This window comes from Myotis lucifugus, unplaced genomic scaffold (genome assembly GCF_000147115.1).
Source record: "Myotis lucifugus unplaced genomic scaffold, Myoluc2.0 scaffold_22, whole genome shotgun sequence".
NCBI classification, from domain to species: Eukaryota; Metazoa; Chordata; class Mammalia; order Chiroptera; family Vespertilionidae; genus Myotis; species Myotis lucifugus.
Window position 1 is genome coordinate 7160963 of NW_005871070.1, and position 22347 is coordinate 7183309.

At 37.8% G+C, this 22347-nt stretch overlaps 1 protein-coding gene across 3 annotated transcripts in view; it reads right to left on the reverse strand.

The window, feature by feature from the left end:
- Nucleotides 1-22347, reverse strand: part of ARHGAP5 (Rho GTPase activating protein 5) — a 94222-nt gene that overhangs the window by 11332 nt on the left and 60543 nt on the right. For 2 of the 3 annotated variants that reach the window (XM_023751528.1, XM_023751527.1), the window contains exon 3: nt 5472-5549. The exons of the other annotated variant lie outside the window; for it this stretch is intronic. In XM_023751528.1, coding sequence (XP_023607296.1) covers nt 5472-5549 — 78 coding nt within the window. The remainder of the gene's footprint in view (nt 1-5471; nt 5550-22347) is intronic. 3 annotated transcript variants of the gene reach the window in all.

Sequence of the window (22347 nt, forward strand, 5' to 3'; positions counted from 1 at the left end):
CAGTTCCTTTCAAGGTGCACGAATTCGTACACTGGGCCCTTAGTATATATAAAAAAGCCAAGTGACCGGAACGCCCAAACAACCTGAACAACCGGTCACTATGACGTACACCTGGCCAGATTGGGGGGGGGGGCAGCCCCTCGGCCTGGCCGGATTGGCCCCCATCTAGGCAGGCCAGCCGGACTCCACCCATGCATGAATTTGTGCACTGGGCCTCTAGTTTTTATATAAAATTTTACATTTAAACACAGTGAAATTCTCACCTAAAAAACAGGATTGGCCCTAGCCTGTTTGACTCAGTGGATAGAGTGTCGGCCTACAGACTGAAGGGTCCTGGGTTCGATTCTGGTCAGGGGCACATGCCTGGGTTGCGGGCTCAATCCCCAGTGGGGGTGTGTAGGAGGCAGCCAATCAATGATTCTCTCTGATCATTAATGTTTCTAACTCTCCCTCCCTCTCCCTTCCTCTCTGAAATAAAAATATATTAAAAAAAACCCCACCACAACACAAGAATGGAACATACTAAATGTATCATAAGGTTATTTATATATAATGAATACTTATGATAGAAAATATACAAATATAGACCACAAAAAGGAAAAAAATTATTCCATCACACAGAGACAATCACTTTATATTTTAATGTTTCTTTTCAGCCCCTTTCTGATCACTAATAATTCAAAAGACAAGACAAAAACAAATCAGATGTGTATTTCCTAACTGATTTCATCTTTAATGCACTGTCCAAAGTTATTAAAATTTCACAAGCAACTTTCCAAAACTGTTTTGGGATCTGGGTAACATTTAATGTAATTTCAAACTTGCAGATAATTTGCAAGAATAGTACTAAGGACTCACACAGATCCTTAATGAATAATCACTAATCATTAATATTTTGCCCTACATAAATAATTTTAATGGCTACACAATATTCTCCAGTTTTAATAATTTACATAATATTCTATCACTGAACATTTCAATTTATTTCATTTAAAAACATAAAGATGCTATGATAAATATATGTATGTACTAAAGATTATTTCCTTAAGGTTACATTCCTTGCAATAACAGCTACCCAGCAAACATTTAATACGGTGCCTGGCACAACAAACTCTTCATATGCATCATCTCATTATTCCTCATAATTATTATCACTCCCATACTAGATATGAAAAAGTTGCGATATAGAAAGATTAACTTCCCTAGGGCACTAAGACAGTTAAGTGGAAGAACCAGAAAACAAAACCAGGAAGTCTAATTCAAAAGGCCCTGGTATTGACTACTACCCTTCCTTTATTTTATTTATTTATTTTTTAATATATTTTATTGATTTTTTACAGAGAGGGAGGGAGAGGGATAGAGAGTTAGAAACATCGATGAGAGAGAAACATCGATCAGCTGCCTCCTGCACACCCACTACTGGGGATGTGCCCCAAACCAAGGTACATGCCCTTGACCGGAATTGAACCTGGGACCCTTCAGTCTGCAGGCCAACGCTCTATCCACTGAGCCAAACCAGCTAGGGCTATCCTTCCTCTATTATTGGAAGCAAAACTCTACCAATATTATAAAGGTTAAACAGATTTTCTAACAAAATGTTTTTTAACAATGAGATAACATACTATCCACAATACTCTTTCAAAACAAGGCAAACACATACCACTCAATAACAGGAATTTTACCATTTCAACACACATAAATATGATTTTATATGGATATCTAGTATTTTACTTATAAACATGTAAACACATGGGAAGTTCCCCTTCATTTTATTTTATTTTTTTAAATTTAGGTGGCATTCTTTGTTTTTTTTTTGTTTTTTTTTTTAGTTGACATTCTTATGTCAATGGGTGCATGTAGTTAAACGGGCACAAAATTTTCAAAAAATATTTTTTAAATTGACTTTTAGAAAGAAAGGAAGAGAGAGAAAGAAACATTGATATGAGAACAAATCATCAGCTGCCTCCCACATACTCCCTGACCAGGTATCCAGCCCACAACCCAGGCAATGTGTCCTGACGGTGAATTGAATTGGCAAACTTTCGATGCACAGGACGCTGCCAAACCAACTGAACCATACCAGCCAAGGTTCCCCTTCCTTTTTAAAAAAATTACAAAAAGGCTGCAATGTATGCCCTTGTTAAGTAGTGCTATGCCTACACAAAGATTATTGTAACAAGTATTTACAAGCTGACTTTCTCTAGCAAAGATACCTGAATTTTAATAGATATTCAAAAGGCACCTACAACCAACAGTATACAAAATACTGGCTTGTCTACACTTTACCAACAATCTTCACTCTGACAATAAAACAAACAAATACAATCTTGTTGTTTTAATTTTTATTTCGATATAACTGATAGAAGCAGCACATTTTCATATATATGTTGACTACTTTCTTCTGATATGAATTCCTTAATCTAACACAGATATTCCATATCTTCCCCAAATTTATAGTGTGTCTTCTAATTTTATGTTTAATCCACTGTCTCATACAGAATTTTTACATTTTTAGGTAGTCCAGTTTATCATCTTGCTCATACTTTCCAGATTTGATATCAAGTTTAGTCCTTTCTCTACTCCAAGACTATAACTTTCAAAAATATAGCATGAAACTTTTACTCATTTTTCTTCCTAGTATTCATTTTTTTACATTTAAACCTTTGATCTCATATGGAATTTACTTTAATATGAGTAGAGAATTCAGCTCTGTTTTTATTACTAATAATTAGTTGGCCCGATATCATGGAAAATTTTTTTAGATCGCATTTTTAAGTAAGTACTATCTGTGATATACAAAGATGCCAATGTGTCATAAATCAATTTACTATTTTTCCAATTTTGGTGATAGATTTATAGCTCTCCTGTTTCTTGCCTCTGTGGTCTCTTCTATTAAACTAGTGGCCTGGTGCATGAATTTGTGCACACTGAAAGGAAATTAATTAGAAGAAATATTTTAATGTCACTATTTGCCCTTTCTCTATAATAGAAGGGCCAACCAAATTCACAATCGACAACGACAGGTGGAAACACACACACATGTGCAACTGGTGCCAGAGAGCTTTACAGTAGGTCCTCAGGTTACGTCGGAGATCCGTTCCTACGGTGTGACATACGCATTTTTCGCCGTAAGTCGGAACCCACATACATAAGCACTTATGTCACTCACATGGAGCACATACACAGCAGTAATGAAGTGAAACAGTAAAAACAAATTAAAAGAAAGATAACAATTCCTGACCTTTACTTGTGGTAAATAAATAATAAAAAACATAAAGCACATATGTACATACATCAAAATGACGGAACTTTTTTTTTTTTAAATAAATGGGAGCTACCATGGAGTAAACTTGCTAATGTCACGACAGATGGATCTCCAAATTTAACTGGAAAAAATGTTGGACTGCTAAAAAGAATTCAGGATAAAGTGAAAGGGGAGAACCCTAACCAAGATGTTATTTTTCTTCACTGTATTATTCACCAGGAATCATTGTGCAAGTCTATATTACAACTTAATCATGTTGTTAATCCAGTCTTAAGGCTTGTTAATTTCATTCGAACAAAGGGACTTCAGCACCGTCAGTTTATTAAGTTTCTGGAGGAAACTGATGCGGATCACCACGACTTACTTTACCACTCTCGTGTCCGCTGGTTGAGTTTGGGCAAAGTTTTCCAACGAGTGTGGGAGCTCAAAGAAGAGATTGGTGCATTTTTGAAATTAAAGGGGAAGTCTGACGAATTTACTGAGCTGAGTGACAAGAATTGGCTGTGTGACTTTGCATTTGCTGTAGATATATTTTCACATTTGAATGAGCTAAATGTGAAGCTACAGGGAAAAGATCAGTATGTACATGACATGTACACTAATGTGAAAGCCTTTAAAATCGAAGCTGATTTTCTTTTCCAGACAAATTTCAGACAAAGTCTTCACTCATTTTGCCACACTAGCCACACAGAAGGAGACCATCCAAAACGTGAAGAAATACAGCAAATCACTGGATGACCTGCATGCAGAATTCTGTCGTTGGTTTTCTGATGTTGAAAAAATTGACCAGTCACTTCAACTGGTGGCCTGTCCTTTGTCACAAAACCCTGAAACAGCACCAGAAGAGGTGCAACTGGAACTCATCGATCTTCAGTCTGACTTTGTCCTAAAGGAGAAATTCAGCTCTCTTGAACTAAGAGACTTTTATGCTTCACTTAATGAAGCCACTTTTCCAAACATCCGGAGGATGGCACAGAAGATACTGTGCTGTTTGGGTCAACCTATGTTTGTGAGCAGACATTTAGCGTTATGAACATCAACAAAGCCCCTCACAGATCCAGCTTAACTGACGAACACCTCAGATCTATCCTGAGAATAGCCACAACAAAACTAACTCCAGACTTTGATGCATTAGCTAAAAAAGGAGACCAACAACACTGTTCCCACTGAAGTTGATGTTTTAAAGACCAAAAACCTTTCAACCCAATCTACATCTACGTCCCGGGCATAATTTGGAAGTTGCACTAAAGAAAATGTTTAATTTACTGTTTACACATTTTGTTCTTTTCTATTTGTTTTAGTTTTAAATTATTTTATTATATTTAAGTTTAATTTGAAAGGCTTTTGTACCTTTCCTTTGTTAGGCAATTTTATTTTGCCTTTGCCATCTTCAATATAAGGTATGTTATTTTGCTATGATTCCTCCATTTTTTGAAGTTTCAGATTATAATAGTTAGTGTTTACATTCTTCTTGTTAAAATGTTTGAAATGAATAAAACTATTGAAATAAAATAAAAAAAAAGACCGTACCCTTTTATGTAATGATGTTTACTTTGAATTTATATTAGTTCACACAAACACTCCATCCATGCTTTTGTTCCGGCCCTCCGGTCCAGTTTAAGAACCCATTGTGGCCCTCGAGTCAAAAAGTTTGCCCACCCCTGTCCTAGTTCATAGATTGACGCATAACCACTGAGCCACGCTGGTCAGGCCTGAAGTCATTTTCAAGGTCCATCATTTCTCATTTCTTCTCAGTGGTGTCAAGTTTCTAAGCTTTCTAAATCTCTGTTTTCCAGCTAATGGAAAGAAAATAGGATTCCACCGAGTCTCCTATCTACCGACTCCAGGACTTCTGTGAGGATCAAATGAGATGAGGCGCAGGAAAACGCTTCACAGACATTTGGTTGAAGTGTAAAATGGTTCCACCTGGCTATCAAGCAAGTCGTGTTCCTGGGCTGAAGAAAATGCAAGGAGGCTAGTTGCTAGGGAGAGGAAGCTGGGTGGCGTTGCTATGTGACGTCATTACCCAGACAGACACTTAGCATATTAGCCTTTTATATATATAGATATTTCTAATTCCACTTCAAAGCTCTTTCCCTTCAACATCTATATCCTTAGAAGGTTTTCATCTGAAAATCAATCTTCCCACCATGAAATTTTAATAAGGAAAAGGAAACAATTTTATTTTATATAATTATTATCTTACCTTGATCAAACTGCTTTTGAATATTGTCTTGATCAGTTTTGTTCCCACTAACACGGTAGAGTCCTTCAGTACATAACCCTAAAAAAATAAAGAGATATACATAACCTTATGTACATCTTAGCTACTTACAAAGATATTTTAAAGAATAAGTATTTTTTGAGTATTTCACTTAAAATAAGTTGTTAATAGACTTCTTTTTATTTTAAACTATTTAGGATATCCAATTCCACACAAATGAAAAGACACATTTCTCCCTATTTCTTCCACTAAACACAACCCCTGAATCCAATATATAAAAAACAAACATCAAAAGCCTCTGAATGGTGAAGAGATGAAGGTGTGCTGGCTAGTGACCCTGGATCTTGAAGTACAACATGACAATGAGTTCCCTGGGTTTTATTTTTGCCTCTTATATATCCTGGACCTGGCAATAGAGGAACCTGCAACCCAGAAACTCCAATGAGCACAGGCAAAAATAAAAACAAAACAACACACAGAAAACCAACAGCAACAAAAGCCTGCTCTCTCTGGTGAACAAATTAGAAAAGGTACAGCATAGGAATTCAAAACAAATATTTTTTTATTTTAATCATCCTAACACCAGTCAAGTGCCCTGATCCTACCACTCCTCAAATATATCACTGGTGACCAAGTAAGGAAATTAGAATTCCACCTCTACCGAACAGTAACTAAGGTGCCTCCTAACACCCCTGGAGTGTCAGAAGGGGCTGAGAAGATAGCCTAAATTTCCACCCTCCTTCAAGTTAAGGGGGTCCTCCCCACTGTATAGTGTCAACAGAGGTTAGCTGAGACCAAACTGAGTCTGGACTTCTACCCCACCTTGCAGTAGCAAGGCAGCCTTTCTTCCCTGACGGTGCACGGCCAGAAGAGGCCAGCTAAAATAGAATACTTAAAATGTATTTTATTGATTTTTTACAGAGAGGAAGGGAGAGGGATAGAGAGTTAGAAACATTGATAAGAGAGAAACATCGATCAGCTGCCTCCTGCACACCCCCTACTGGGGATGTGCCCGCAACCAAGGTACATGCCCTTGACCGGAATCGAACCTGGGACTCTTCAGTCCACAGGCCGATGCTCTAGCCACTGAGCCAAATTGGTCAGGGCTAAAATAGAATATTTAAATACAATCCAAATACTCATAGCATAATATCCCAAGTCAGAGCTCTTTGAAGAAAAGGCTGATTCCAAGGCTGGATCAGGAAAGTATAAGCCAAGCCTGGTACATCTTGTGACAGATAGTAAAGAAGTACTTAAAGAATTATGGGGACAGATCTTAAAAGGATATGTGTGGATTATAACCCACCAAGTATACTAAGAACACATGAGACCATACCACATAAATAAACAGTAAATTATTAAATCCATAGTTTAACTCCAATAAAGAAATATGGCAGACATGATCATTTGGTGAAATTAATATCACCTATATTGAGACAAACTGACATCCTATCTCAGTAAATATGATGCATGTCTAAGAATAGAATATCACTGGCAGTATTTGTAACAAAAATGCATAATTCCAATCCAATAATAAGGAAACAGGGGACAAACTCAAATTGAGGTAGAAAGAAAAGTTCATCCATACAGTAAAATGCCAACCAATAAACACAGGGAAAATAGTAGAGATTTAAAAAAAATCATTAACGGAGACTAAAACTTACAGCTGAAAGTATGATGACAGTCTCAATGTCAAGAAAGAGAAGTTGAGAAACTCTTCCAAATTAAAGGTGTTGGAAAACACATGATCACTAAATGCAATGCACCTAGATCAGATCAGGGACTGCCCTGCTAATACAATTAAATAGCCCCAAATGTTAACAGTACTGAGGCTGGGAAATCCTGACATAGTGATAAGCTTTTAGTATTATTTGCTAAGTGAAAATTATAAGGTCCTTAATAATCTATGCCAAAAATCTTGCCTTCTATTCACTAATAATTGAATGATGTGAAAAAAATTAACAAAAACATTAACTCAATTACCTAAATGTAAATTATCCAACTTTTACTTAGACTTCAATCACTTAAATCCCAAAGATTCTATTCAGGGCCTACAAACAACAAAGGCATTAGAAATCTATCCCAACATTCCAGAATTAAAAATAAAAATTTAGAAATTTAAAATGGTAACTTTTAACCACGTATCACCATCTTTTTTCTTTTAGTAGGTAACTAAGCATTGCACCACACAGAATTCTTGATAGCTAAAGTTCTAAAATGGTCTTGAGTTCTTTTGAGTTGCTAACATATACAATTCAAGGGTTTCACTTTTGTTTCTCTATACCTTCAGGTTGAAATAATTATGTCATAAAATAAAAAGGGTAAAGAAGTAAGGTATGTAGATAGTCCATAAATTAAATATGTCCATGGGGAATGGCATCAGCAAAAGAAATGGAAATGGCAATTTCACGGTTTGGTTCCTTCATAAAAGCCACAAATTAGCTACCAAAAAGTGTCAGAATCAACTTTTGCAGAACTCTAGAATCTAGTAAAAAAAACAAAACAAAACAAAAAAAACAAAGTCACAACTATCAGAACAAGGTTTGGTGAAGAAAGAAGCCTTAAATTGCCCATCTACCGTCCCACCACACCCTAGACTAGCAACTCTGGATGCAGGCTGCAAGTGTCAGAGGGGGCAATACAGATCTTATTGTCAAAGAATTGTTGTCTTGGCCTGTCTAGTGTGGCGCAGAGGTTGACTGTCAACCCATGCACCAAGAGGTCACCGCTTCAATTCCCATCAGGGCACATGCCCGGTTTGCAGGCTCAATCCCCAGTAGGGGGGCATGCAGTAGGCAGCCGATCAATGATTCTCTGTCATCATTGATGTTTCTATCTCTCCCTCTCCATTCTGCTCTGAAATAAGAATATATTTAACCCTTTGCACTCCGAACCATTCTGGACATTGGCTACCAGCTACTCGACGCTACTTTGCGGCGGAAACGTGCATTTACAGACCCTCGTATTATTTAGTATAATTTTGGAACCAAGTAACGTATTATAATGATATTGGACTTATATGAATTGGGTGACATCGAGGAATGTATATTTGCAAAAAAAACCAATATTTTATTGTTTATAATTTTGTACAGTATGATAAGTTTTGTAACACTCCCCAATATGCATTGCAGGCTGATTAGTGCATGTTTGACAGTAATAAGTGGTTTGACGCCTGCCACCAGGTGTTTTCCTGTTAGAACACACAATGCAGTCCCGTTTTCTTTGTCCCACATCGGGAATATGTAGTTTATTGTTTAATCCGACACAAAACCCGCTGACATTTCTTGTATATATCTTAGTAATTTTACGATATTTTGATTTAATTTCTTGTGCCATTTCAAGATAAAACTTCAGGGAAACATGCATGTCTCAAAAAGTTGCGTTGAAATAACTCAATTCCCCGTAATCACTAATAAACTGCAATGTCCCCTGAGAGGGGACATCCGAGTGATATGCTAGAATTCCGATGTCCCCTGAGAGGGGACAGCGGAGTGCAAAGGGTTAAAATATATATATAATTTAGAAAAGTCATAGAACAAGCAAACATAGCCAATAAACAGCAACAGCAACAGCAAACCCTGGTGATGGGGAACAATCTGATTTTCAGATATGCTATATTATAATATGTAAGACCTATTATTTTCTTTTTTATCTTACACTTATTTTTAATTAATTATTTATCCTCACTCAAGGATATTTTTCCATTGATTCTTTAGAGAGAGTAGAAGGGAGGGGAGAGACACAGAGAGAGAAACATCGATATAAGAGAGACACATTGACTGGTTGCCTCCCGCATGCGCCCTAACAGGGGCTGAGGATCAAGCCTGCAACCACGGTATGTTCCCTTGACCAGAACGAACCTGGGACCCTTCACTCTGTGGGCCAATGCTCTATCCACTGAGCTAAACTGGCTAGAGCTAAAACCTGTTATTTTCAACAAAAAATTAAAAGGCATGGAAAGAAACAAAACAGGATGGTACATTCAAAGACAAAAAGAAATTAATACAAACTGTCCATGAGGAAACAGTTACTGTACTTACTAAAGACTTTAAATCAACAGTTTTAAAATGCATAATTAAAAACATGGACAAGAAGGATAACTTAAATAACAATTATCAATTAAGTACACAGAAAGTATAAAAAGAATAAAAGAAATTATAGAACTGAAAAGTATAATAACTAAAATAAAAAATTCACTAGAGAGATTTAACAGCAGATTTGCAGGCTGAAGAAACAATCAGTGAACTTAAAGATTGTTTAACTGAAATTATCCAGTCAGTGAGCAAACCAGAAAATAATGAAGAAAAATGAATAGCGCCAAAGAGATTTCTGGGACACCATCAAGCATACCAACATATAAATACAAAGGCTTTCCTAGATAAAAAGGAAAATATGTGAAGAAATAATGGCTGAAAAACAACCTAAATATTGGAAAGAAATCCACAAATCTACACATTAAGAAGTTGAAACTGCAAGCAGGATGAACTCAAAAGAGAGCTACACTGAAAAGAGAGGGAGAGAGGGAGAGAGGGAGAGGGAAAGGGAGAAAGTGAGTTAACACATCCTAAGAATCCACAATAAAAATTCTCTTCAGAAAAAGAGAGGGGGGCGGGTGGTGGAAGAACTATCAACCATGAATTATGTATCTGGCAAAACTATCATTCAAAAATGAAGGAAAAATTAAGATATTCTTAAATAAAAGTTGAAGGAGTTCATCACTAGTGGACATGCTCTACAAGGAATGCTAATGGGGGTCCTCCAGGCTGAAATGAAAGTGCATCACACAGTAACCTGAAGACACACGAAAGCTAAATAACAAAGATAAAAGTTGTTACATAGGTAAGTATATAAGTTTATAATGTTTCTCTATTTTTGATTTGTAACATCTCCTGTTGTTCCTATATGACTTAAAAGAAATGCATAAAATAATTATACATCTATGTTATAGGCATATATGTATAAAAATGTAATTTGTGACAATAGCAATACAAAGGAGCAGGAGACAGTTGTAAAGGAGCAGAGTTTATATACTATTGAAACAAAGTTGTTTTTAATTAAAATCTGATTGCTATAAAATTAAGATGTTAATAGTAATTCCTAGGATAATGACTACAAAAACAATTTTAAAATATAGAGAAAAGAAACAAGAAGGGGATCAGAAGGGCACATTAGAAAAAAAAAATCACGAAAGATAGCAATTCTAACACATAAAACAAATAGGAAAATGGTAGAATTAAGTTCTCAGAAATTACTTTTAAAACGGATTAAACAACAAAATAACCCAAGTATATGAACTCTACAAGACACTCACTATGAACCAATGAAGCAAATATGTTGAATGTAAAAGAATGGGAAAATACATTCAATGCAAATAATAACCAAATAACTGGGTGGCTACCCTAATTTCAGAAAAGATAAACTATGACAAGAATTGTTATAAGAGACACTCAAGGACATAAAACATTGATAATAGTGTGAGTCCCAAAATATGTGAAGCAAAAATTGACAAAATTGAAGGGAGAAATAGTTCAACTATAAAAGTTAGAGACTTTACAATGAAGGAAAAATACCACATGATCTCACTCATTCATGGATAATAGAGACCATTATAAACTTTTGAACAATAATAGATACAGAGGCAGAGCTGCCTCACACAGATTGTCAAACTGCAGCGGGAAGGCCGGGGAGGGTTGGGGGGCAGGAGGGAGGGGGGTAAGAGATCAACCGAAGGACTTGTATGCATGCATATGAGCATAACCAATGGACATAAGACACTGGGGGGTAGGGGAAGCCGGGGTATTGTCAAGGGCGGGGAAAAAAAAGGACACATATGTAATACCCTTTGTAATGCTTTAAGCAATAAAAAAAAAATTTAAATAAAAAAAAAAGTTAGAGACTTTAATACTGTACTTTCAATAATGAATAGAACAATTAAACAGAAGATCACCAATAGAAAACTTAATATAGTAAACCAACTAAACCAAATCAACATTGCACTCCCACTCAGTAATAACACACTATGCATACCTCTCAAATATACATGGAATATTCTCCAGGACAGACTAGATGTTAGATCACAAAACAATAATAAATATAAAGGTTTTAAAACGATACCAATATGTTTTGACCACACACACACAAAAAATGAAACTAGAAGTAGGTAACAAAAAGAAAATTCACAAATATGTTGAAATTAAACATATTCTTTTTTTTTTGGTCAATCCTGACCCAAGGACATTTTTCCATTGATTTTTAGGGAGAGTGGAAGAGACAGGGAAAGACAAAGAGAAACATCGATATGAGAGATTGGATGCCTGCTGCAGGAGCCCCAACCAGGGCCTGGGCAAGGGAGGAGCCTGCAACCAAGGTAAATGCCCTTGATGGACTCGAACCTTTGGTCCGCACAAACCGGCTGTTGCTAACCAACATATTCTTAAAACAGCCCATGGACCATTAAAGGGGAAACTACAAGTAAAATCAGAAATTACTTTGAGATAAAAAAGAAAGATATGATACAAAAATCTAAGGAATGCAGCAAAAACAGTGATTAGAAGGAAATCTGTAGCTGTAAATGTATACATTAAAATAGAAGAAAATTTCAACTTGAAGGTTAGGTTATTTCTTAAGGAAATAGAAAAAAAAGAGCAAACTAAACTCAAAGCTAGCAGAACAAAGGGAAAAATTAAAATGAATATAAATAAAATATAAAATAGAAAAGCAGAAGAACCACAAAAAAATGCTTGCTTTTGTCATTTCTATATAAACACTGTACTGAAGTTCTAGCTAGAATAATTAAGCCAGAAATGTAACATGCTCTACAAGGAATGAAGTATAACTATCCAAAATGTAAAGGAATGAAGTATAACTATCCCTAAATTGTTGATCTAACTCTTAGAAGGAAACAAACAGTGGAGTAAAATTTTCATGACCTTGGGTTTGGCAATGGATTCTTAGATATGGCACCAATAAGTGAGGAAAATAAAAAGTAAACTGGATTTCACCAAAATTTAAAACTTTAGCACATTAAAGAACATTATAAAAAAAGAAAACCTATAAAATGTAAGAAAATATTTGCAAATAATTTATCTGATAAAGGTCTAGTATCCAGAATATATAATGAACTCTCAAAACCAAACACGAAAAAGACAACCCAATGTAAAATAGGCAAAAGACTTGAGAAGACATTTCTCCAAAAATATACAAGATGCTCAAAGTCATTAGTTATTAGGGAAATGCAAGCAAAAACTACAATGAGGTATTTCACTCTACTCTCACTAATGATGACTATAATAATACATTTTTTTAAAAAGGAAAACAAGTGTTGGTGAGGCTGTGGAGAAATAATTCTCACACATCGCTGGTAGAAATCTAAAGTGGTATAGCCTCTTCCTCAAAAAGTTAAACATTGTCCTAGGCATATAAGTTATAGAACTCATAACAAGTACTCAAAGAAATACATATACATGAATGTTCAGAGAAGCACTATTTACATCACAACAGCCAAACAAAAGGTGTAAATAAGCCAAATATCCACCAATGGATGAATAAATAAAAAAAAATGTGGTACATTCATAAAATGGATTACTCAAAAAGAGGAATGAAGTGCTGATAAAACAATATGCTTAATGAATGAACTAGACATAAAAGGTCATGTTTAATTTCACTTATATGAAATAATCAGAACAGGCAAATCTGTAGACACAGGAAACACACTGGTGGTTGCCAGAGGGTGTAGGAAAGGTGAATGAGGAGTGAATGCTTAATGAGTACATGATTTCTTTTTGGAGTGATAAAATGTTAGTACTAAAAAGAGGTGATGATTACACAACATTGTGAATGTACTAAATGCCACTGAATTTTACACTTACAAATGATTAACTATATATTATGTGATTTTTATCCCAACAAAAAAGGTAAAAGCACATGTGGGAAATAAGATATCAAGCACTGGTATTATATAAGCTTATTCAGGTTAGCTGCTACAAAATTAAATGTGCATTCTTATTGCTTGATATAAATTTAAGGACCACTGGAGGTGGTAGTAAGATAAAAACCACATTTCAAGAAACTATATAATACAATATGCATTTAAACACACTAAAACATATCCCACATTAACTAGTTATCAAAAAATTAAGTAATTTGATTATTTATTTGTAATGTTAAATGATGAACTAAATTCTCTCTGGAAATTTGGAATTGGGAGTCAAAATCATCTGGTTAAGCTCAGGATATGGTTAAAACTGAGACATAAAAATCTAGGTTCTGTGAACAGATGAGTCTAAAGAGAGAAGAACAGAGAAAAATAGAGATGACAATACACCTGGGTTCTAGTCCACTGGTATTAGATGCTCTTGGTTTTGATAAGATACCCTTGATTCCAATTAAGTATTTTTTTTGCATTTTATTTCTTGCAACCAAAATAATTTAGATTCAAAAAGCCTTAATTTCTACACTATGAAATTTCGATTTATTTTTCCCCCCTAAGCACTCAATTATTTTTAAGTATGAGAGACATCTGGGAGTAGAAAGACAACTATATCAAAAGCAGCAACAGGAGAAATGTGATATTAATAGATCCTAATATGGTAATGACACTGAAAAAACAGATATTAGAGAAAAAATATTGCTAAGAAAGGGCAAAAGTTATCAATTAATGGTATATGAGCACAATGGGTAAAAGAGAAGTCATATTAATGAAATACCTTTGCTCACATAACTGGAATAAGGACACTGGCATTATTAGGGAAAAAAATCAAGAAAATGAAGTGGCTTGGGGGAAGATGAATCAAATTTTAATCTTAAGCCCAAGATAAGACATCCAAATATTCAATAGGCAGTCAGAAATATAAGAAAACATTGGGGTGTGGTAAAAAGAAGTGGGAGTCATTCTCATAGATGTGATGTCATTCTCATAGCTGGTGTTGCTCCATGGTTGAGGACTGACCACTGGAACCAGGAGATCATGGTTTGAATCCCGGTCAGAGCATATGCCTGAGTTGCTGACTTGATCTCCAAAAGGTAGTGTGCAGGAGGCAGCCATCAATGATTCTCTCTCAATGATGTTTCTATCTCTCTGTACCTCTCCCTTCCTCTCTGAATTCAATAAAAATATCCTATATAATAAAAGGCTAATATGCAAATCGACCGAACGGTGGAACGACGAGTTGCTATGACACGCACTGGCCACCAGGGGGCAGACGCTCAATGCAGGAGCTGCCCCCTGGTGGTCAGTGTGCTCCCACAGGGGGAGTGCCGCTCAGCCAGAAGCCGGGCTCATGGCAATTGGACAGTCCCTGAGGGCTCCCAGACTGCAAGAGGGCGCAGGCCTGGTTTGGGACCCCTCCCCTTGAGTGCACAAATTTCATGCACTGGGCCTCTAGCATTAAAAAAAAAAAAGTATGCATGAATGAAGTCAACACTAAATGAGATGGCTCTAACTTGCTGAAATTAATTAAAGGTGCACTTAGTTGGTGCAAAAGATGTATGAACAGATAGAGATATATTACGATGTGTTTTGATTTGAAACAAGGTATGTTTCTTAATAAAATGCCTATGTGCTACATATTAGAATTTGCATGTGTGATATAAGGCAATATATTGTCCTTGATATAACATAGTTTATTATATTTTTTAATCCTCATCCGAGGATATTTTCCCACTAATTTTTAGAGAGAGAGTGGTAGAGAGAGGGAAAGACAGAGAGAGAAATATCAATGTGAGTGAAACACATCAATTGGTTGCCTCCTGCACTTGATCTTGACCAGAATTGAACCTGGGACCCTTCAGTCCGTAGGCCAACACTCTATCCACTGAGCAAACTGGCTAGGTGATATAACATAGTTTATATAGTTTAGTAAGTCAGCTATTTTGAGTCTTAAAACAAAGGTTGATGTAGAACATGTTCACAAATCTCAAACTGAATGAAATGAGATTTTTCACATGCTAAAAACAAAAGCTCTAAGTCTTGAGAAAGACATTACTGAAAAACTATAGACCTGCATCTCTCATGAACATAGATGGAAAAACGCTCAAGGTATTAGCAAATTGAATCAAAAAAGCATAAAAGGAACTATACACTATGATCAAGTAAGACTCATTCCATGTATGCAGGGCTGGTTTAATATTTGGAAATCAATTAATGTAATCCATCACATCATTAGACTAAAAAAGAAAAATCACACAATCATATCAATAGATGCAAAAAAAAAAAAGATGCAAAAAAATCCTATCTAATAAAAGACAAATAGGGTAATTAACCGTACCTCCGATACGCTTCCCATTGGCTAATCAGGGCGATATGCAAATCAACTGCCAACCAAGATGGCGCTTAACCGCCAACAAATATGGCGGCTAATTTGCATACTGCAGGCAGGGTGGGCCTGCTAGCTGTAACCCGGGCGGCAGGCGGCCCATATGGGACCCGACCCAGGGCTGGCGGGCAGGACCACAGCAATCCGCCACTGGCCTCGCCCACAAACGGCCCTCCCGCGGGGATCCCGGATTGGTGGGTGCTAATGCACTGATCCGACACCGGCCACACCCACAAACGGCCCTCCCCGGGGATCCGAGGCTGGCAGGTGCTAATGCACCAATCTACCAACACGCACACCCGGGCCGCCTTTGCCCTGTGCGAACTATGCAGCTGGGAGAGGGGAGTGGGGCCACTGGGAGCAGGGCGGGAACTGCCCGGGGTTTGTGTCAGGCAGCCCAGAGCGGAGTGCGAACTATCCCGACCGGTAGCTGCTTGCTCATTCACTTACTTGCTCATTCATTCACTCATTCACTTGCTCATTCATTCACTCATTCACTCACTCAGCAAACCCTCTCAGGTCCCTGGCACCAGGCCAGGCACTGAAGGTGAAGCAGGATAAGACAGAGCTATGTCCTCAAGATGTTAGTAATTCAGTAGGGCGAAGCAGGCACATGAACGAGGCAGTTGTATGCACAGATGCAGTGTACTGGGTTCGGTGAAGGCTGTAACTAACGCCGACTTTGTTCTCTTGATAAAATGGGGCTTCGGGAGCCAGGCCGCCCCAAGCCTGTAGGCCTGTGCCTAGGCCAGGAGTGGCCGGGGTCCCAGAACATGACAGAGGGTGCAGGTTGGGCTGAGGGGTCTGGCCCTACCCCTCACCCTCATCCCCGAGTGCACAAATTTTTGTGCACTGGGCTACTAGTATTTTGATAAAATCTAAAACTCTTTCATGATAAAAACTATTAATAAAGTAGAAATAGAAGGTAACTTTTTTACACTATCTACAAAAAAACCTATGCGTAGCCCTGACTGGTGTGGCTCAGTTGGTTGGGTGTCATCCCATGTGTGCACCAGGAGGTTGCCAGTTTGACTGTTGGTCAAGGGCACATGCCTGGGTTGTAGGATCAATTCCCAGTAGGGGGCACACAGGAGGCAGCCAATCGATGTTCTGTTCTCATATTAATGTTTCTCTCTTTTCTTCTCCCAAAAAATCAATAAACTACTCTTTATAAAAACAACAAAATAATCCATGTGTCACATCATACTTAATAGTGAGAAACTCGAAGCTTTCCCACTAAGATAAAGTACAATCCAAGAATATCCTATTACCACATCTTTCTTTCAACATTGTATTAGAAGTTTCCTGCTAAAATAATAAAGCAAGAAAAGGAAATCAGAGGATACAGATGGGGAAGAAAGACATAAAACTGTAATTCTTCACAGATGACATGATCATCTATGTAGATTAACAAGCAAAAAAGCTCCTGAAAGTAGTAATTATAACAAGTTTGCAGGACACAAGGTTAATATACAAAAACCAACTGTTTTGTTTACATACCAATGAACAAGCAGAATTTGAAATTAAAAACACAGTTTTACATTAATATCCCCCAAAATGAAATTCTTGAGCATAAATCTAACATATTATATATACAAGATTTATATGAGGAAAACTTCAAAACTGATGAATAAATAAATGGAGAGATATTCCATGTTCATGGATAAGGCACTATATTGTCAAGATGTCAGTTCTTCCCTTTTGACCTATAGATTCAATGCAATATCAAATTCCCAAAAAGTCATTTTATGGATGTCAACAAACTGATTCTAAAGTTTATATATTCAAAGAGAAGAATATTCAAAGAGAAGAACAAAGTTGGAGGCTGTCACTACCCAAATTGAAGGTTTACTATAAATCTACAATAATCAAGACAATGTAGTGTTGAGGAAGGCATAGGCAAATAGGTCAATGGAACAGAATAGCAAGTCCAGAAATTGACACCCATTAATAGTCAAAGGTTCTTTGAAAAAGGAGCAAAGGCAATAAATACGACGGAATGAAGTATCTTCAAGAAATAATGCTATAAACACTGAGCATCCACATGCAAAAAAAAAGTGAAACTAGACATATAACTTATACCCTTGAAAATATGAACTCAAAATGGATTATGAACTTAAATGTAAAATGCAGAACTATGAAATTTGTAGAAGATAACATAGTAGAAAACCTAGATGATGTTGGATATGGTGATGCCTTTTTTGATATAATACCAAGGATACAATATTATCTTTTGTCTCTTTTCTTAAAAATATTAAGAAAAAAATATTGATTAGCTGGAATTCACTAAAGTTAAAAACTTCTGTTCTGTGAAATATAATATCAAGATAATTAGAAGACAAGCCACAGAGCGAGAGAAAATACTTAAAAAACACATATCTGATGAAGGACTGTTACCCAAAACATACAAAGAACTCTTAAAACTCAGTAATAAGAGAACAATTAACTCCATTACAAAAGGGGTGAAAGACCTTAGCAGACATCCTTATCAAGAAAGGTATACAAATGGCAAATAAACGTATGAAAAGATGCTCTGGAAAGACATGGAGGAACCTTAAATGCACATTACAAAGGGAAAAAAAAAACCAATATGAAAGGCTACATGCACTATGATTCCAACTATATGATACTATGGAAAAGACAAAACTATACTATAGAAAAAAAGTCAGTGGTTGTCGGTGCGGGAGAAGGAGACAGAGATGAATAGACAAAGCACAGAGGATTTTTAGGGCAGTGAAAAATACTGTATGTTATTATAACAATGGATATATGTCACTTTACATTTGTCTGGAAGGACGTCCATAGAAGGTACAACACCAAGAGTGAAGCCTAATATACACTACTAGAGGCCCGGTGCATGGATTCGTGCACTGGTGGGGGGGGGCGTGGCCTGCGGGGATGGGCCCACTGTGGAAGCACCGCTCATCCTGGTCAGCTGAGCGGTGCTCCCACTGTAGGAGTGCACTGACCACCAGGGGGCAGCTCCTGCGTTGAGTGTCTGGCCCCTGGTGGTCAGTGCGTGTCATAGAGACTGGTTGACCGGTTGTCCTGATCGTTCCACTGTTTGGTTGCTGGGCTTTTATATATACATATATGAATTTTAGGTAATTATGATGGGTTAAGTTCATCCTTGATAAAAATGTACCATTTTAGTGGGTGATGATGGTAATAAGGGATAGGGGCAGGGCTGACTCATGTATGGCAGCAGAGGATATATGAAAAGTCTCTGTACCTCCCTCTCAGTTTTGTTGTAAACCTAAAATTGCTCTAAAGAAAGATATATAAATAGCTGTATCAACATACCAAGTTTATAAGGACAAAGTAACATCAATGGAGCAGGAATCTTTTGGCAGTGGTAAATGACGCTTTAAGTATAACGCCACTACAGGGATAGTAAGGCTAAAGGCAGTATTCTCTTTTCTCAATCAAAACAGTATTTTAAAATTCTACTGGGGGAGGGAAGGTGTTGGATATGCATATTATACATCTTGAATTTACTGATTTACTGAATTAAAACATGTCACTATTTTCCAGCCACTAAATACTTGTTTGAGAAAAAGCAACAATAGCTTTCCAATCTTTCATTCTATTACTTCCTTTACATTTAATGATTAAACATTCATAATGTAAATATTACGTTTCATCTTCATTCCATCTTCAAAATAAGGCAAGAGGCCTTATTTAAAGATAAGAAAACAAGCTTAGAAAAATGAAGTGACTTCCTACAGGTCACACATTGAGTAAGCTAGGGACATTAGTTTGTTCTTTTTATTACATAAGAAATCTATAATAAGATATACCGGCTGGGAGCAAAGACTGAAGACAACTAGAAGGAAGCCAAGCGCTGCAGAAGGGAGCAAAGTAGAGGCAGCGGAGACAGGAACGGAGCCGAGGTGGCAGAGGCGGGAGTGGAGCTGGGGTGCGGCGGGCGGCGGCAGGGGTTGGGAGGCAGCGGCAGCGGGAGGAGGCGGCAGCAGGAGGTGAGGGGAGGAGGCGGCTGGCGGCAGGGGGAGGAGGTGGCGGCGGGCGGAGGAGGTGGCGGCGGGCGGCAGGAGACGGGAGGGAGCCGAGGTGGCAGAGGCGGGAGTGAAGCCCTATTCGTGCAGGAATCTTCCTGCAACGGACCTCTAGTCTATCTATATATATAAAAGCCCAGAGACCAGAACAGTGGAACGACCAGAAAAACCAGAACGATGGGTGGCTATGACGCACACTGCAGCAGCCAACCAGCCTGATCCGGGCCCCGCCCGCGCCCCTGCCCCCTGGCAGGTCTCCCCCACCCCAATCAGGGGCGAGGCTGGCTGGACCCCACCCATGCACAAATTCATGCACCGGGCATCTAGTAATAAATAAAAACATACTTAAAAAACAACAACACAGAACTTGTTCATAAGAGTGCTCTAAAAAAAAAAAAAAAAGGAATCTATAATAAAAGCATACAGTGGGGCCTTGACTTACGAGTGTCCCGACTAACGAGTTTTTCGAGATACGAGCCATCTCTCAGCCGATTTTTTGCTTTGAGTTGCGAGATAAAATTCGGGTTACGAGCCAGCTTCAGATACCCCACCGCTAGTTGGCGCAGCGAACATCACAGTGAACGCCACAACATCACGTGTCTCACTCGTTCACTTTTTTTTTTTTAAATATATTTTATTGATTTTTCACAGAGAGGAAGGGAGAGAGATAGAGAGTTAGAAACATCGATCAGCTGCCTCCCGCACATCTCCTACTGGGGATATGCCCGCAACCCAGGTATATGCCCTTGACCGGAATCGAACCTGGGACCTTTCAGTCCGCAGGCCGACGCTCTATCCACTGAGCCAAACCGGTTTCGGCGTCACTCGTTCACTTTTTGATTTGACATACGAGTAATCTGAGTTACGAGCTCCTTCACGGAACGAATTAAACTCGTAAGTCAAGGCCCCACTGTAATACGCTAATTAGACCAGACAACTGAATAACCTTCCTGATGTCATTCAGGACGTCCTTCCAGACGAAGCTGCGGCAGCAGGGGCCAAGGCATAGGCAGTTAGGGGCAATCAGGCAGGCAGGCAGGCAGGCAGGCAGTTAGGGGTGATTAGGCAAAATGGTTAAGGGCGATCAGGTAGGCAGGTGAGCAGTTAGGGGCATCAGGGCGGCAGGCAGAGGGGTTAGGGGCGATCAGGCAGGCGAGCGGTTAAGAGCCAGGAGTCCCGGATTGCGAGAGGGATGTCCAACTGCCGGTTATCCCCTGAGGGTCCCGGATTGCGAGAGGGTGCAGGCGGGGCTGAGGGACACCACCCCCCGTGCACAAATTTCGTGCACCAGGACTCTAGTATATTTATAATATATTTTTATTGATTTCAGAGAGGAAGGAAGAAGAGAGAGAGAAACATCAATAATGAGAGACAATCATTGATCGGCTGCCTCCTGCACACCCCACACTGGGGATCAAGCCCACAACTCGGGCATATACCCTGACCGAGTATCAAACCGTGACCTCCTGGTGGATAGGTGGATGCTCAACCACTGAGCTACTACGACTGGGCAAGAAATGTATTTTTTAAATGCCTCCCCATTTGTTTTATAATGAGTGGTTTTCTCTCGGTGCATGCTTTCTATCATTGGGGTTGGGTATGGCAATTTCCAGTTGTAGACACTATTTCTCCTCGGAAATAAAAATATAAGCATATATAGATGACTTAGGTTCAGAACTAGGAGACTACTAAAAAATTATGATTACCAGTATGTTAGAATATAATAGATAAATCGTAAAAAGTAATTCCAAAGGTAAGTATCTTATCTCATGAAATGAAGATATTCATGTATTAAAAATATTTCAAAGACCATGTTAATGTTCCCCTTTTGAAAAAGCTATATGTTTAAATGTGTATTGCATGTGGTATAAATATATGGAAAAAGAAAACTTATCTTTTGTTCAAGAAATCTCAGGGGATTTTTCCGTTCTTTTCCTTAATGGGGACCTTTATCGGTGTGTGTGTGTGTGTGTGTGTGTGTGTGTGTGTCTGTTTCCTGCTATATGAAATAGCTCCCTTTCCTAAAAGAGAAACAACAACCTTGGTTATAAAAAATCAAGTGTAAGTAGTAATGGTTAAGTGGAGTCTGAGCAAAATATTAATTGTGTGATCTCACACAAGTTACTTAATTTCTCTGGGTCTCAGTTTCTTCCTCTAAAAAATGGAAATGGTAACTCCCACATACACGCCATAGAGATCTAAAAATTAAATGAATAAACAATATACTTATTTATAGTAAACATGCAGTAAAAGCTGATTATTATACTATGAAAGTAACTATTTCACCCGAGAAATAAAAAAAGGCAAAGTGTTTCTTCAGTCTTGCACAACATTCATTTTTTGGCATACATCATCTGGTTGCCAACCACAAAAATTACAATATAACAGGTTTTAATTTAAGAAACAAAGCATTTAAGACAGCTTTTACTTAAGAGTAGTTTTTGTTTCCTTGTCATAACCATAGAGAATCTTGCATGCTGTATATCACTTTCATCATCCATTAGTATAATACAAAATCCATATACTTAT